The sequence below is a fragment of the Miniopterus schreibersii genome, assembly GCF_964146895.1.
Source record: "Miniopterus schreibersii genome assembly, chromosome: 19".
Classification (NCBI taxonomy): Eukaryota; Metazoa; Chordata; class Mammalia; order Chiroptera; family Miniopteridae; genus Miniopterus; species Miniopterus schreibersii.
In genome coordinates, this window is record NC_138119.1 from 19886424 (window position 1) to 19904224 (window position 17801).

The 17801-nt window shown below is 45.9% G+C and overlaps 1 protein-coding gene across 2 annotated transcripts; it reads right to left on the minus strand.

Annotated features, from left to right (window-relative positions):
* Nucleotides 1–2258: 2258 nt before the first annotated feature.
* NPHS2 (NPHS2 stomatin family member, podocin) lies at nucleotides 2259–15217 on the minus strand. 2 transcript variants are annotated; one of them, XM_081120268.1, is made up of 9 exons: nucleotides 14929–15217; nucleotides 12957–13060; nucleotides 11077–11149; nucleotides 9369–9451; nucleotides 7076–7279; nucleotides 5967–6022; nucleotides 4594–4672; nucleotides 3374–3465; nucleotides 2265–3110 (listed from the first exon to the last, which is right to left on the minus strand). In XM_081120268.1, exons 1-9 carry the CDS (start codon nucleotides 15188–15190, stop codon nucleotides 3062–3064), a joined length of 1002 nt encoding a protein of 333 aa, XP_080976394.1. In that variant the 5' UTR covers nucleotides 15191–15217; the 3' UTR covers nucleotides 2265–3061. The 2 variants fall into 2 exon arrangements, with proteins under 2 accessions (XP_080976393.1, XP_080976394.1); XM_081120267.1 differs by having other exon boundaries at nucleotides 2259–3465.
* Nucleotides 15218–17801: the final 2584 nt, after the last annotated feature.

The window sequence follows — 17801 nt, forward strand, 5'->3', positions numbered from 1 at the left end:
GACTAACCTGCAAAAATAAGTTGCAAGTGACAAATGCATGTTCTGGGCAGTCACTTAGCAAGAGTCCTTCCTACCTCTCTGCTCCTGGGTCACTTGGATTTGCTCTTGTCTCTATGGTGAGACACTATGGTGAGATTTCTGCACCTGCTTTGGCTCCACATACTTGGTGTTCCTTTAGATTTTTCTCCTGAAATTTTTGACCTTTGCCTGTTCCTTAAGCCTGAGACACCCCCACTCCCAGAGCCCCCATCTTTATTTAAGCCAAACTTCTGACCAGGCCTGGCTCTGGCCATCATCAAAGTATGTGTGGGGTGGGTTTCAAAAATGCTGAGCGTACTGGACCATTCTTTAGCTCTGGGAGAAGAAAACATAAAATATTTCAGACAGTTGGCTGTGTTCACAGTCAAATGAAAGCCAAAGCGGAGGCTCACAGGTACTGTTACCACCTGCTGGGCACACCCAGCCATACCCTTTTGCTTTCCCAAACAGATCTTGGATGATTCTAGTAAATTAAGGGACTTTTAGGTGGGATTTAAGAATACTTTTTAACTAGTTTTTCAGAATACTTTTTTGTTAACTTCAGGGACCTTAGGAATTATTGAAGGTCCATAAAAGCCATTGTTACATGATCACACTGGCATTCATTTCTCACTGTTCTGTTCCTGGCTCTGGTTATACCTGAACCAACATGACCCCTCCTCCTTTTTCAGTAGTCATTCCAGTATCTGTCAACCTGGGATCAAGAACTGTCTATATGGGGGAAAAGTGACCAAGAACCCTTGATGCCGTCTTAACTTCAAGCAACAGTACCCTGGGATCGGTACAGGCCAATACAGTGGTAATGAAAATTTCTCCCTGCTTCAGGAATGCTCTAATTGCCATTGGCCCTTCAAATGGGCTGGGCCATCTATGACTGTGCCCTGGCTGGTCCACAGAAGCAAACTGCAAACCCTAATAGATTAGACATTCTAGGAAATCACCCAGGAGTTCTCCCCCTCCCCAATCTATCTGCATCCTTAGTGCTTGCTTTCCTCTCTCTGGCACCACACTCCTGGCTCGGGCAGATTTTATTAACTGCCTTTGGCTTACTTGGATTTGATTACATACTTTGTATTTTGACACTTGAACATGGTTTAGAGCTTTGCTTGCTCCTCTGGCTTCAGAATTTCCCATTGCCTCACAGACTCTTCGATCCATGGCTTTCACCACTGCCAGTCCCCCACAACCAAGTCTGATCCTTGGGAGCAGGATCTGGGAAAACTTTCCCAACATATGGAAACATTTTTCTGAATTTGGCATGGTTATATGAATATATAGGTTTTGAAATCATCTGATAGGCCTGCATTATCTTGGGAAGAATCATTGCATGGCTCAAGTCAAAGGCATAGCAAGGTTGGGCTGGAATGTGTTATCCCAGCTGTGGATGGAGGTGAGGAGGTGGCCTAGAGACATATGACAAATGGCCCTGAGGTTGGCATCATGATGTACTGCCATATTAGACTGCTAAGTAGTTTTTTAGAGGGCAGGCGGAATGGCAGAGGGAAAGGGGAAAGAGTATTGAAGTGATTGAGAGATAACAGGATAGGCAAAGCACCGTTGGTTTTAGGCCTTGTTTCTGTTATTTAAACATAGAAAACAGCCAGTCTTCAACAGACAAAATGCTTTAAAAATTTCTAGGTCCACTGTTAGGAGCTCAGAATACATTTCTCTCTGAAATAATGTTCAGCAGGGTTTAATGGGATAACATTCATAAGCAAAACTCCTTTATGGGTGTTTCTACGCAGAATATTTAAAATTACCATGGGGGAGAGCAGGAAGACATCTCCAATAACAACATCAGATAACATGAAGAGTAAAGAGGTACTTTGAAGGAGAGAAATCACCAACTAGTGAGCACTGGGGGTCCTACCACCATTTCTTTCTGTTATAGCGACATGCAAATTCCCATTTTACTAACATAACGCCTTTTAGTCACATTTTTTAATGTTAGTAATATTTTATAATGTTACTGATTTTTAAAAAATGTTTTTGTTGATTTCAGAGGGGGGGGGGATAGAAACATCAATGAGAGTCATCAATCGGCTGCCTCCTGCACGTCCCCTACTGGAGATCGAGCCTGCAGCCTGGGCATGTGCCCTGACCAGGAATGGAACCGGGGACCTTAAGATGCATGAGACGATGCCCAGCCAATTAAGCCACACAGGCCAGGGCAATGTTACTGATTTTTTTTAAAAGTTTATAAAAAAATTCATGATATATAAATATATATTTATTCTTATTTACTTGGCTAATTTTTTTCTGTAGATATATATTTCTAATTGTATAAGGCAAGTTAATGGAAATTAACACCAATTATATTATAGAAATATATTCACAGTAAGGAATATCTAGACAAGAAAAGAATACTTCAGGGTATGTATAGATCATATAATGTTATTACTGTTTGAGAAATAAGCAAGCTGGTCGATTCTACACTGAAAATACATTGGCTCCATATTTATATTGATGCTTCCTCAGATTTTAAGCAACATGTATCAGATAAATGTTTTTGTCCTTTTATTTCTCTATTTAAAAAAGGAGTGTCCATAAAAAGAATTCCTTTTAAATTCTTTATGTATATTCAGACCAAGTAAATCTCTTTTACTTTCATTCACTCGGGGACATTTAAGTGTCACTGTGGTGCAGGTATCGGGGTTAGGAGTAAGGACTATGGGGGGTGGAGTGTGCAAGGCTGAGTGTGGCCAGGGGAAAATGACTAAGATGCACCTTTGAGGAGTTCATAGTGTAGCTGGAGAGAAGCCTGCATCTCAGGTACAGGACTCTACAATACAGTGGGGTAAGCACAATGACAGGGGCATGTAGAAAGGGCCCTGGAGCAGCAAAGACCTCGCCAAAGGGGCCGGAGGGCCTACAGCTAAAAGGACATTTGAACCACATCTTCTAAGTTTAGCCATATATTGACTCGAAATTCTTTCCAAACTAGAATGTTGGCTAAAGCTCTTTCGCGTAATTACTCCGACTGGATGATGGCTTCTCCGTCATTACACGATTCATTGTCCTCTCATGTAGGTCGCTGCATTGTAACTTCACACATTTCAAGGGCATTCTCCCTGGCAACCAAAGGAAGGGCGGGACATGAGCACTCCCAAGGATGCCCCTACATGGTCATCCTACCCTTCGCTCCTCCTATAACATGGGAGAGTCTTTCTTTTTAGGATTCAGTGGTTCAACGAGTTTGGAAGGATTTGGGAAGGGGATGCTCCCTTGAGACCTATTGCTGGGAGAAGACAGGAAATTTATCATGTCGAATGGCAAAGGTATAACCACGGTGGAAGGTTTCTCTGTGGACAGGGACTGAAGAGCGTGGAGGTACCGAAGCTGGACAGCAGCTGGAGTGCCCGAGAGGATCTCAGCTGCCACCCTCAGGGACTCGGAGGCGGCCTTCTCCCCTTCCGCAGCGATCATCTAGAGGACAGGTGTGAAGAAAAGCAGAGTGATTTTTCTTCTTTGTTCCTTGAAAGTGTCAATCACTATTCAGCCCGAGTACATCTCTGAGCATCTGTTATGTGGCAGGTGCTGCTCCTAGAACAGGTGGTCTTCGTTTACAAGGATCTTGATCCAGGGGCTACACTGTGAATTATAATTTAGGACAGGATTTGTCAGGGGCCCTGGCAAGTACACTGAAGTGTTTGGGGAGTTATTACTTAGGTCTAGTGGGCCTTGAAAGATCAGTAGGATTTTGCCATATAAAGAAAAGGTTGGCCAGTGTTCCAGGCAAAACCATGGAATCCATGAAAGGGTGATTCCTGACTCCAGCAAAATGAATGGGTAAGTCTTTCAGAAGGAAAAGCGCCAACCTTGCCACATTACAGGGGGCAGAGAAGACTAGACACAACTCTGCCCAGAAGCCTGCCTTCCTCCCCCACTTCCCCTCAGTTATCAACCGTCTCCGTGGTCAGGGGTCTTTCCCACCTTTCTGTTCTTTAAAAGAAATCTGCCTCCCTCAACCCTCATTTTCCCTTCCCAACAGCCCGCCCCACCCACACAAGAAAGGAGCTGCTGGCAGCCACATCTTTGCTTGTCTGAGCAGCGGCTGCGAGTGGCACAGCCTGCTCGGCTCTGGTGTTGAGGAGACTGGGCCCTGGTCACGGCTGTCCCTCAGAGCTGGCGCAGAGCTAGGGAGACAGGTCTGGGTGGCATTAACCTACAGGTGACAGGTGGCTGATGTTACTCAGGAAAAAATGCCAGCACAAGAGAAGGAGGAGGAAGCTTGGTGAGAGGCCTTTAGGGAGAGAGAGTAAAGGCCAGACTCAAGCCGGAGGAGATGGTCACTGTTACCAATGGCTTCCGAGAGAGGGTGTAACAGGGAAGAAGGTGCTGCATTAGCCAGGCAGGAGCTGCTAGCACACTTTAAGAGAGAGATTTTAATTCAGTTGGTTGGGGTTGGGGGCACGAGCCAGATGCTCAGTGCTTGGACAAACGGAGGTGAGGAAGCAGAGGGAAAATGCTCTGCGCCGGCAGGCCGTTTGGATTCTCTGGTGCTCCTGAAAGAATAGCCTCTGGTGGCCGATGGCCTGCTCAGCGCTGGCTCACCCGCACTCTGGCCTGTCTCTGCGCTTCGGCTTCCACAGCCAGGGAGTGCTGAAGCCCGGCCGGCAGCCTCACATCCTTACTGAAAGAGAAAGAACGTAGCCAGGTAGGTGTGCGGCCCTGCTTTCAGCAGCCGGAGCTTTCAGACAGTCTTACCACCTTCCCTACTGTTGTTTCAAAGTGCCCAGCAAAGCCTGATTAACAGAGCGCCGTCCCGAGACCTCTGGCAGGCAGTGGACTGAGTGTCTCAAGGGTCAGTGCCCCGAATGCAGGTTTTTATCATCACCAATGCTATATAGTAGAGCTAAGGTCTTCTCTTTATATGTAGAACAAATTTTCTCTTGATGGATTATGTTGATTTTCCCCCACTTAGTTTAATCTAAATCCCAGCTATTAAATTTGAACAATGAAAAAAAGCCTTGAAGAGCCACACTATTAATAATAAGAGAAGTCATCTAAGTTTATCCAAGAGAACTAACTTTGAAAAGGGTAGAACTGACCAAATAAGAACAGTACTTAATGTACTGCATAAAAGATACAAACTTTTATTTTTACCCTGAATGTAACTCTGAAAAATATATAGATAGAAAACAGTCTGGCAGGTCCTCAGAAAGTTAAATATAGAGTTACCATATGAACCAGTCATTCCACTCCTAGAGAACTGAAAACGTATTCACAGAAAAACTTGCACATGAATGTTCACTGCAGCATTATTCATAATAGCCCCGAAGTGGAAGCAACCCAAACGTCCACCTCCAGTGAGTACATAAATAAATAGTGGTGCAGTCACACGATGGAATAGTATTCGGCCGTAAAAATGGATGACAGACTGATCCACACCACAGCATGGATGAACCTTGAAAACATGCGAAGTGAAAGAAGCCAGTCACAAAGACCGCATATAGTATAAATGCATTTATATCCAATGGCCAGAGGAAGCAAATCCAGAGAGAGTGGTTGTCAGGGCCTGGGAGGCAAGGGAAAATGGGGAGTTTCTGCTAGTGGGTGCAGGCTTGCTTTCTGGGGTAATGAAAATGATCTAGAATTAGATGGTGGTGACAATTGCACCACTTTGTGAATATACTAAAAACCACTGAACTGTACTTTCAAATGGTTTAAAGGAGGAATTTAATGTTATGTAATTTTATCTCAAATCTTTTTAATCCATAGAAAACGTGAAAGTAATCTGCCCAAATGTCACAGTGATCGTGTTATGCTTATGAAATAATAGGCATTTTTTCTTTTTTCTCCCCCAAATTTATGCTAATATAGTTATAGCCATACTTATGCAATGAAAATATCAAATAAAAAATTTTAAATGAAACCAAAATGTTTCCATTTATCATATTGTTCTTCCCAGTTAATTTCCTACCCACATTTCTGTTCTCTCCACTTTGATTCCCCAAATACAGGTCACTGAATCCAAGGCGACCTGTGGAGGGAAGAGTTGAGATGTCAGTGACAACCTGTGGGTGGTTCTTATTAGTGTCCTTATAAGAGGGGAGCAGAGGGAGGTCTGACTGCAGAAGAGAGGGTGATGTGATGATGCAAGCAGAGAGCAGAATGATGCACTTTGACAGTGGAGGAAGGGCCGTGAGCTAAGAAATGCAGGTGGCCGCTAGAAGCTGAGAAAGACAAGGGACGGATTCTCCTTTCACAGCCTCCATGAGGAACCAGCCCTGCTGACACCTTGACTTTGGCCTAGTGAAACTGACTTTGGACTTCTGGCCTTCAAAACTGTTAAAGATTAAATTAATGTTCTTTTAGCCTCTAAGTTTGTGGTAATTTGTTATAAAAGCAATGGGAAGTGAGCCTGGCCAGTGTGGCTCAGTGGCTGAATGTTGACCAATGAACCAGGAGGTCATGGTTCAATTTTTATTTGGGGGGGGGGCTCACTGCCTGGTTGTGGGCTTGACCCCCAGTAGGGGGCATGCAGGAGGCAGCTGACTCATCATTGATGTTTCTCTCTCCCTCTCCCTTCCTCTCTCTGAAATCAATTTTAAAAAAAAAATTTAAACATATTTAAAAGCAATGGGAAACGATACTGATGGTGTATTTGTTAAATCTGTTTTAAAATGCACTTATTAGGGACCAGAGTCTGTAGTCTCTCTCCCAAATCGCTTTCAATTACAGGTATTTGCATGTCCTTCCTGTTGGTGGCATTTAACCCCTCCTGCCTTCCCCCTCCCTGACACCAGCTCCCACTCCCACCACTTTGTGCTATGTGGGCACTTTACAGTGAGTCTAAAGCTGCTGGAATAGAGTTAAGAGCAAAAGCAATAGCAACGATTCCCCAACCTGCACTAGACGGTTACTGTGATTGGCTCAGGGTCAATGTGCAGCCTTTTACTTAGCTATCAGCTCCGTAAGGGGTGACACCTTCAACAGTGAATGTCTGGCACATGGAAGATTCAATAAATGACCAACAAAAAAAGTGAATAAGAGAGAAAGAGATATTCCAACACATTCAACATTATCAAGGTACCTTTACATCTTGGGCGATGTTCTTCCTCTCCAGAAGAATTTCAGTGAAGGATCGATGTGCTAGCAGACGCTTCATGGTGGTTTGCACGAGGAACTGGACAGCTTTGGACACATGAGCAAGACTTCTTAGGAGAAGAGAGGCATTTTCTATTCGGTAGTAGCAGATGGCATCTATCTCCATTATAAACATGTCTTTGGTCACAACCTAGGCAGAAAAAAAAAGTATGGCTGACAGGCCTGATTCTCAGACTCCTTTCCCATGCGGGGTTAGAGGAACTGGAACTAAATGTGTTCAAGGGGAATTTTCTCAGAGCAAGATTTTAGCAAGGAAATAGTAGTTGCCCACCCTTTATTCAAAATAGACATGTTTCTGAAGATTATGGAGTTTTTATTAACTACACCAAAGAACTCACAATTTAAAGAAGTCCTGTTGTAAATCTTTTTGTAAAAAAAAATCAGGAAGAATTTTCTTATATGAAAACATCAGTTGTTTATCAGGTCTTTTTAAACTGATGCCAAAAAAATATGCTGAAAGAGAAGAACAGTCTGGGAAACAAGCACTCGCATGTTCTGCGTGCTGGGTGTACACTAGAGGGCAGACTGGTGACGCACACCACGCACCCTAACAGACGCGTGTTCTCAGCATCTCCGTGTTTAGAAACTATCATATCACAAGGACAGAGTATAAGGATTTAGCTGCAAGAATGTTATTCACAGTATTGCTTACTGTAGTAAGAAATTGGAAAGAATATCAACAATGGGGAATTGTAAGTTGTGGTACATACATCCATACAATAGAATGCTATGTATCCATTTAAAATAAAAGGGTAGAAACACAGCTAATACATGAAAAGATGATCACAAAAATTGTTGGGTAAAAAAAATCATGCTACCAAACAATGTATGGTTCGATATATATTCCTTTCTGTAAATATAACCATATACATAGATAAGTCTGAAAAGATACACTTCAAAACATCAATACCTATAGGTAATAGGATTGGGGATAAATTTCATTTCTTCCTTTTTTACATTTTATTATCTAAAATAAGCCTTTGATATATATGTAATTTTTATTTAACAAGAGAAAGATTGAGAAAAACTTCAAACTAAAAGTGGGGGACAATTTAGGAAAGGATTGTAAATCTAAATTACTAATAGAAAAATCTAGGTGTTATCTCCTTTTAATTTTTTATTATGGTGAAATACACATATCAAATCTATTATCTTAACCATTTTAAGTGTACAGTTCAGTAGTGCTAAGTACGTTCATATTGTGCAACCCATCTCCCAAACTCATCTTGTTAAACTGAAACCCATTTAGCAACCACTTTTCCATTCCTGCCCCCAACCCCTGTAACCACCATTCTACTTTCTGTCTCTTTGAGTCTAACGACTCTGGGTACCTCATGTAAGTGGAATCATGCAGTATTTGTGTTTTCGTGACCGGCTTATTTCACGGAGCTTAATGTTCTCAAGGTTCATCCACGATGTAGCATATGCTTGAATCTCCTTTTCAAGGCTGAGTAACCTCCGGTGGTAGGTATGCACCACATTTTGTCTGTCTGTTCAGCCACTGATGGACACTTGGGTTGCTCTCACCTTTTGGCTATTGTGAATAATTTTGCTACGAACATGTAAGTATATGAATACCTCCTCAAAATTTTGCTTTCTTTTCCTTGGGGTATATACCCAGAAGTCCCAGATCTTTAGGGTAGGTCAATGGGAGACCCAAGGAAGAGTAGATGTTGCTGCTCAAGTCTGAGAGCAGTCTGTAGGCAGAACTCTCTCCTCCTCAGGGGAGGTTAATCTTTCTCTTAAAGCCTCCAGCCCATTGGGTGAAGCCCAGCCACGTTATGGAGCACAGTCGGCTTTACTCAAAGTCTACTGATTTAAATATTAATCTTATCTAAAAAGGACTTACACAGCAACATCCAGATGTTTCTGACCAAATATCTGGGTACCAAAGCTTAGCCAAGTTGACACATAAAATTAACCATCACAAGTCCTTTTCCATTTTTAATTTTTTTTTTTTTTGCTTTCTTGTTGTTATATTTCTTTATATATTCTGGATATTAACCCGTTAGCAGATACGTTATTTTCAAATATTTCCTTCCATTCCATAGGTTGCCTATTCATTCTGTTGATTGTGTTCTTTGATGTACGGTTTTCATTTTGACGTAGTCCATATCTCTTCTACTTTTGTTCTTAAGTAGTCATTTTGCCCTGGACCAGAACTGGTAGCTCAGCCATGTAAAATGTAGAGAGAGAGCAAAATCCATTATTTGGCTTACCTCATGAAAGGGTACCTCCAAGGTTTGGAGACGAAGGTCAACCTTGTGGTAGGTATCCAGGCAGGGCAAAAAGAAGAAAAGCCCTGGAAGGGGTGGGGGGGTGACAGGTGAAAGGCTAGCATGGAGACTGTTTGGGGTTCACTTTTGGGGGGTCAGGTTTCACACTGCATTGCTTTTCTTAACCTGCAACTATATACAGGCCATGGGGTGATCCCACCACTGCCCCTACAGTGTGTTTCTTGTTGCAAAGGTTACCATGTAATTGTTGTTCAATCTGGAATACTTTTGAGGGTGAAAAGAAAGCACTGTTACAACGTACTCCAGGACAACAGGCATACACAGAGATGGGCCCCAGCAAATAGGCGGTATGGCCACCTTGGTCATGGTGCTGACTGCTCCACATTCTGGGGTGACATGTCTGTCTCCTTCCCTAGATTTGAATTCCCTGACAGGAATGTCTTACGCACTGACAGGAGTGTTAGCTTTACTACCTGACTTAGTGCCTTTTAGGTGCTCATAAAATTAATTTTGAATCCATGCCTGTACCAAGGTGACAAACTTTAGAGCCAGCAACTTCCATGTTGTATTTCTTAAATGGTGAGCCCCAGAAGTAATCAGAATCGCGATATCATGATACCAGCCTTCTCTTTGGTTAATTATTCGTCATCCACCCAATGCAATGTTCAGGGTCAATGTGCAATGAATATTTTCAGGTTGACTTATTGAGATTTTTCTGAGATCCCACTGGACACTGTGGGCTCCTTTAGAGCCAAAGCTTTGTTAGAAGCAGCAGCAGCTCACAGAGCCCAGGATCTCTCCGGGAAGCAGCCCAGCTACCAGTCCTTTCTAGCCCCAGTCGAGGATGCCAAAAACTAGAGCCAGCCAGTAGTCCCTGTCCTAGAACTACTGGCTCTGGCTCTACTTTTGTGTGGACCCATCTGTTGATTATGAATCTTCAAACTTTGATTTGTGTCTTCTAGTCTGGTCTCTATTCTCCACCTGTTTCTGTAGAGCTGGCTGGGAACTTGGATCCTTCCCAATATATGCACCCTGGTATTTTCCTCCTCATGCTTTCCTAGCTCGCTTGAATTCCCAAACCCCAACTACTAGACTTTCCAGACTAACCATACTTCTATCAGTGCCCATTAGCAGCCTGGACCTCCGAACATCAACTCCACTAGACATTAAGGCCCTAGAGGTCAGAAACCATGTCTCATTCCTCCACCTTTATATCTCTGGAGTTATACAGTATCTGAAGTACAAGAAGTGCTCAATCTATGTATCTTAAATTCCACCAACTAAAGACCAGTTTTTTACTTGGACCTTGAACTCTGCCTATCTCCCATACTTTGGTTTGACCCTCTAGACTCTGAATTAGCTCCGCTTTGCTCTGAGAATTCACAGAACTCTGACCATACACACATTCTATTAAAACTGGTGCCTGGCCATGGGTTCTAAGGCTACTTGTTACTCCAGCCAGCCTGGCCCTGGCATTTAGCTCTCTGCAGCCATTCCCTCTCTTGGTTATTGTGACCTGGTAGTAATGCTCTCTGAAGAATTTCTTAATAAACCATGTTACAAGTAACAGATTAGAAAATGGAGATATCATAAATCAAGTTACTTCATGTAATCTGAAGTTCATATGACAAATATGCATGGATTAAAGAAATTGGTAAGTCTACAGGGAGTTAAAAAAAGTGTTCCTTACCTGGGCCTTTTGCTCTTCCTGGAAGCAGATGTCCCAGTCGGAATATAATTACTCTCTCATGTTCCTGTACAATCTAAAAGGAAATTTAATACTTTTGAATCACTCCAAGAAAGAAAAAGAGAGTCTTCCAAAGGCCTTCACATGAGAGTAATCCTAGGTATCAGGAATCTTTTGTTTTGAGAACCAAGAAAAAACTTAATACTTAGGCAGCCAAAATCTACATTTAGTAAATGTAGAATTTCAGAAACCAATGAAAAAGTATATTGGCCATGTTCATTTTCAAGACTGTGAACAGAATTTTGATTAAAGAGTCATGATTATCTAAAAAAAGAATGGCTCCACTAATGTCCAGCATTCCCTAAATCAAAGAAATCACAGCATGTCTACCACAGCATGTTCAATCTTGTATTTTTCTGTGACTTCTGAATAATTAGCTTCGATATGTATTAATTATTAGTTAACAGAAAAGGAGAGTATATTTTAATACCACTTCTTCTATTTTGTTTCAAACTGTGAAAAATATCATAAAATAATACCCTGATCTTCTACCTCAGGACACTGGAAATAGAAGAGTGAACTAAACCTAAGGCAGGAAGAAAGAAAGTAATGAAGGTTAGAGTGGAAATAAATGCGATAGAAAACAGAAAACCAGCAGAGAGAATTGACAGAATCAAAAGTTGGTTCTTTGAAAAGATCAACAAAATTGACAAATATTTAGCTAGACTCACCAAGAAAAAAGAGAGAAGCCTCAAATCGCTAAAACAAGGACTCAAAGAGGAAAGATACAGGGACATCACTACTGTCCTTAAGGAAACAAAAAATATTATAAGAAAATACCATGAACTATACACCAACAAATTACAGCGTCCTATAGATACACAAACTACTAAAACTGACTCAAGAAGAAAAAGAAAAACTGAAAAGAACTACAAGTAAAAGATTAAATTAGTAGCTTAAAATTTTCTCACTAAGAAAACTCCAGGATTAGATATCTTCACTGGTGAATTCTGCCAAACACTTAAAGGAAAAGTAACACCAGTTAGTCACAAATTCTCCCCCCAAAATAGGAGGAAGAGCAATCAGCAGTGGCCCCAGCAGCATCCTTAATGCTCCAGTCAAGGGTACGCTCTTGCCTGGCAGCTCCAGGTGATGGCTAAGCAGGGCAGGGGCTATTTCTGCCCACTGTGGGACTCCCCCCTGAATCAGGCTTTGCCCTGGGGTTCCCCTGTAGGCTGGACAAGCCTTTCTTTACAGCTGCACCACGGTCTGAGGCTACTTCTGTCCAACCCTTTCCTTCCTCTTCTCACAGCAAAGGTGTCAGGCCTGCACCCCTGCCTGAAGGCTCCCCCTGCCCGCTCTCATTCCCCTTCCCTCAATATTTCACAGACAACGCCACCCACAAATCCCTCGCACTTCTAAATCTTCCCAAACTGGTGCAGGTCTCCATTTACTTCAGGGGCAAGCAAGTGTCCCACCTGTGGGCCAAGATGATTGTTATTCACGGTCCGTGGAAGCTGCCTGAGAAGCTTCCTGGAAGTGTCAGATTGGGCATCATGACGTCTTTGGGGCTGGTCTCTGTGTTACTGAGGGCAGATGGCCTAGGTGCAGCCTCTGTCCTGAAAGGGCTCTCAGGGTAATGGGCGAGACCGGGTGCCAACAAATATTATACGTGTGCTAGAATGGATGTGAAAGCAGGAGGAAGGTAATGACAGTCTAGGGGAGTCAAGGGAGGCTTCCCAGGTACAGCTGAGCAACGTCTTAGAGGAGTAAGCGCTCTCCTGCACGGTGAGTGGGAGGGCATTCCAGGCAGAGCGGACAGAGTGGGGAGCGTTAGGGAGAGGCTCCGGGCAATTACTTCTTGGGTCCTCATGGGATCTCACCTTTATGCAGAACCAGACAGAAAAAGGGAAGGTCACGATGATGAAGAGCAGGGACGCGAGGACAAGAAGCCACTCACAGGCCCCTAAACCAGACGACTTGGTGCCTTAAAAATAAAAAAAGAACAAGTGTATCAAAACTTCGCCATCTTCACTGACTAGTGCATGTTGGTCAAGTCCTTGCTGCTAGGGTCAGAGCAGTTTGTAGACTTTGATGGGAACATCAGAGTGAGCTGGGTATCGGAGAAGGCAGTTCCCAGGGCTGGTGTACTGTCGGCGCGAAGGCCTCGAAATTCCTTCCTACAGTAGTTCAGGGATGCGAACAGAAAACGAATACCTAGACCCAAAACCTAACTTGAAGCTTTGCTCACAAAATATTACTCACTTGGAACGAGTTCCTTGAATATCCAATTTGTTTCATTTAAGTGACTAGCGAACCATTCAATGTTAAAGCAGGAGGAGTCTTTAGACATGACACAGTCCAAGAATCTCCAGCATTTTGGTAAAGGGAAGCTCCTTTTCGTTTCTCCCAGATCTTAAGCAGCCTGGCTGGGGGTGTGCGGTGCTGAGTGAGGATGTTGCTGCCTCTCGCTTCCCTTCCTCCTGGGAGCCACAGAAACCTCCCAGCCAAGGGCTCAGCAAGGCTGCCTCATCCTCAGTGAGTCGTCTCATCCACTGCTTAGGGCCCCAGGCTCCAGTCACTTGGTAGCTGGAGAGACCGAGTGAAGCCCACACATGTGAAGGTATTTGCCCCACAGCCGGCTGGCGGCAGTGCTGGGACCATGACCAGAAGTCAGGGGCAGCACTATGCAAGGGGGGGCTTTTCCACCAGCTTGTCTTACTCTAGAATTCCGGCTTCTCCACTTCCCCGCTGTAGGTCTTGGGCAAGTTTCTTAATTTCTCAGCATTTTCCTTCATCTGTGCTATGGGAATGATAATACTCAGCGAAACACCTTGCCTCCCCCTCCGATGTGGTCTGAAGCCCATACAAGCCCTCTAATCTCAGCCTCACTGTAGCACTGAACCCAATAACCATTTAATGACTGGACCCTTCTGACCGATGGAAGGGCATCACGTGGGCAAAACAGCATTCACAGGGTCCGCACGACGTGGCCCTGACTGCACAAGTCCTTCTCAAATCACAGCTGTCGGTGCTCCAGCAGGTACTGCATTGCTGGTCACCAGGACACGTTAAAACGTCACAGCCGGCAGAACGCAGTGTAATGCAACGATTCCTTATTTAATTTCCTTTAAGCTTCATCCTACACTTAAGGTGTAATAATTTTTTCCCCTTTTGCTCATTATTAAAAGGACTGGAAGCAGATAAACGTGTTCCTAAGGGCTGCTTGACCTGCAGAAGCCAGACGCCTCTCCCTGCGAGTCCCTCCTTTGACCTAACCTGGCTCTCTCTCAGCTTGAGGGGTCCTGTTTTAACCGAGCTTGCTCCTTGCTCCAGGCTTTGAGCACAGTGCTCTGGACGCCTCATCTGTGACCCTCACAGGTACCCTCTGAGGCAGGCGCCTAGGAATGAGCCCGTGGCTAGCGCGCGGCTGGGCTGAGACCTGAACTCGGGTCTGGCTCTTCTCTGCCGGGCTCTGCGTTTAGAAAAACGATCATCCCAGGGAAGCGTGACCAGGCTTCCGGGTGGGCCTGCAGGGTGGGTATGAGGAAGGCCCGGTGCTGCAGAGCTGCCCAGGGCCGCCAGCTCACGCGCCCACAGGCTCCCCCATGGCCTCGAACCCCGGCTGCAGGGTTTCTCGGCCGCGCGGGCTGGGCCCGCCTCCCGCGCCTGGCTGGCCCCTGAGCCAAGGGTACTGGGTTGTGTCGTCTGTGTTTCTTCCGAAGCGTTTGGGAGCATGCCGGAGGGGGGGGGGGCGAGCAGGCTCCCGCCTCGGTGCTCGTTCCAGTTTATCCGACGCCCCCCGGGTCCCCCCGCAAAGGCCGCGCCCCTCCCGAGCCCCGCCGTCCGCTGTACCTTCCTCGGGCCGCTCGCTCTCCAGCAGCGCCATCGCCTCGGTGCCCTCCTCGCCCGAGCCGCGGACCTCATCCACGTCCACCACGGTGGCTGCCGCGGCGGGGGGCGCGCGGGCCTCCCCGGGGCTCCCCGACCGCCCGGCGGCCCGGCGCCCGCGGCCCCCGCCGCCCCCCTCGGCCTTCGCCCTCCTGCCGTCCTTGGGCGGGGCCCCGCCGCCCCTGCCCCGGGGCTCTCGGGAGGCGCCCCGAGCCCTCCGCTCCATCCTCAGAGCGCCAGGGCCCCGGCGCGCAGTCCCCGCCGCGTCGTCTGCGGGACAGTAATGAACGGGGGCGGGGCAGGGCGGGACCCGGGGCTGGGGCTTGGCTCGGGCGACGCGGGACAGCCGCCCCTCGGAGGAGCCGCAGACGGGGCGCGGCCCGAGGCTGGGCGTGACCTTCACGGTGAGCGTGGGCGCGGCTCTTTCCCGCAGGCCCTGTACCCAAAGTGCCCGCGCCGGGGCTGCGAGCGCCCCCTGCCGTAGGGCCCTGGGGTCCTGCCAGACAGCGCGGGGGTCCAGAAAAGCCTTCCAATTAGGGTAACTGTAAGGGGAAGTCAGAAACCGCCCCCCAAGCGCGGCCTCTCCCCGCCGCGGAGCCCGCCCGAGGCCGCCCGGCCCCTCCCCTCCCCCGACGGCTTCGCGCGCCGCCCCGCACCCCCGGTGCTCTCGCGGCGACGGCGTAGGCGCTGCGCTCGGCCAGACCGCCGGGGCATTTAAATGCTAAAAGGGGGAAAGGGGAAGGCCTTGGGGTCTCCCTCCTCTCTCGCACACACACTGACGTCTAAATTTTTACAGGGGCTCGAGCCTGGTGATGACGCGACGCTTCTCGAAGGGCCACCGGAGGGAGGAGACCTGGTTAAGCAGCTGCGCCCTGGGCAGGGGCGCGCAGGCTTCCCGGCTGACGGCGGCTGTGCTTTGCGAGGTTCACTGGAAATGCTCCCCCCGCAGCCAGCCGGGGAGCGGCCCGCGCCCTGCCGAGCGTCCCGACCCAGTGAATAGGTTCTCATTTGCTCTCTGCTCCTAACTTGTTTCTCACTGAACGCCAGGTTGGTCTAGATACCCCTACAAACTCAAGATTTATGGTTCTACTCAAATAGCTCAACTCATATGATGGTAGAAATAATGTTCACTTATTATTTTTTTTTAAATGTATATGTCTTTATTGATTTCAGAGACAGGGAGGGAGGGAGGAACATTTGATGAGGCTCACTGATCCGCCGCCTCGTGCGCGCCCCCTGCTGGGGATCAAGCCGCAACCGAGCATGTGCCCTGACCCGGAATCCAACCGCGATCTCCTGGATCGTTCATCAGCTGCTGAGCCACGTGGGCCGGGCTGTTCACTTATTTTTTTTAGTGTCTGCATTCACACAGCAATAGCTTCCTCCCCCACCCCTCAAAAATCGTATTAAAAATGAGGACCCAAATAACACCAATGGACCCGGAAAAACCATTTCACTGCTTTCTCCCATATATTCCAAGTTAGGCCACTGGGAATAAACTAATGAAAAGATTAGTAATAAAGCAAGTTGAGTAGATGTGGTTTTTACTCTCAACCTAGGACCTCTTATGTGCCTGCATCAGGGAATGTTCCTGCTCAGAGAAGCACAGTGAGAAAAATTCTGAAGCTGCATTTGGCCCTTAGAGGGAAAAGTATCATTGCTTAGCATTCACTCAAATTAACAGTTGCTATTAAACACAGCTACCTTATCATCCTGTAAAGACTTCCCTATTTGAAAAAGTATGAAAGTGTTGGTAGCACTTAGTGATTTTTTCCCCCTCAGTCTTTGATTCTGTTACAAATTAATTTGACTGAGAGTCCTAAACTCTTGAACTAAAATTTCAGCTCAATTTTTACTCCAAGAATTGGCAGGATATCTAGGAAAATGATGTTCTCAAAACTGTGCCCTGTCTCCCAATAAGATAGAGGGATTTCTTGTAGAAGAAAAACTGGTGAGAAAAGGTCCTGTGTGGTGCTGGACCTAAGTTGGGTGCTTGTTCTCAGTCTCTTTTGCTGTAGGGCCACTGACAAGGTACATAAGCATTACTTCATTTTTTATATCCGTATGTAACGGCAATCGCTACAAGCACCTGCTTAGAACACAGGCCTGTTGGGGTTATAAATGACGACGACGATATCTGAGAAAGTGCATCGCACTCCGTGGTAAAAAGGTCAACACAGCATCTCTGAGAGGTGGAGGAGAGCTGAGGCAGCAACAGGAGTCCAGCTGGCTGGCCTCATCTACTCTTTTAATGATGTGGCTGTTTTCTTTCAGATTCCTTCTTAATTGATGTTGGTCATCCCTTTGTTGAAAATATTATATGTACACATTTTTAAGCCCTTAATACTTTACTCCTTGTTTGGACTTAAGAGACTGACGTCTATGGGAATGGGGTTACTAGAGGAAGGGGAGGAACAATTAAATTTGTTCACTTTTCAGTTTGTTTCTGAGTCAAAAGGTCATGAAAGATTTCAAGACTTTTTACATTACACTTATTTCACTTATTGTTTTGAAATTGTATATCTGTTTGGATAAACAAAGGAGTGAATATTGACTTGTATGAATTACTTAATGAAAAGGCTGGAATTCATTGTCACTAGATAAAATTGTGAATCTCATCTTAGAGCTGTAAGAAGCTATGGGGATTTAAGTTTGACATTTTTTCTACTTCACTTTAATTTGACTTTCTCAATTAGTAGGTGGCAGAGAGACCAACCAAGAGGGCACAGCAGTGGGCCAGGAAAGTGGTACTGATGAGAGCCGATCCGAGGCTTTGGCATTAGAGATGGCCTGAACAAACTGGCCGAGCAATTTATAGCCAGATACAGAAGGTCACC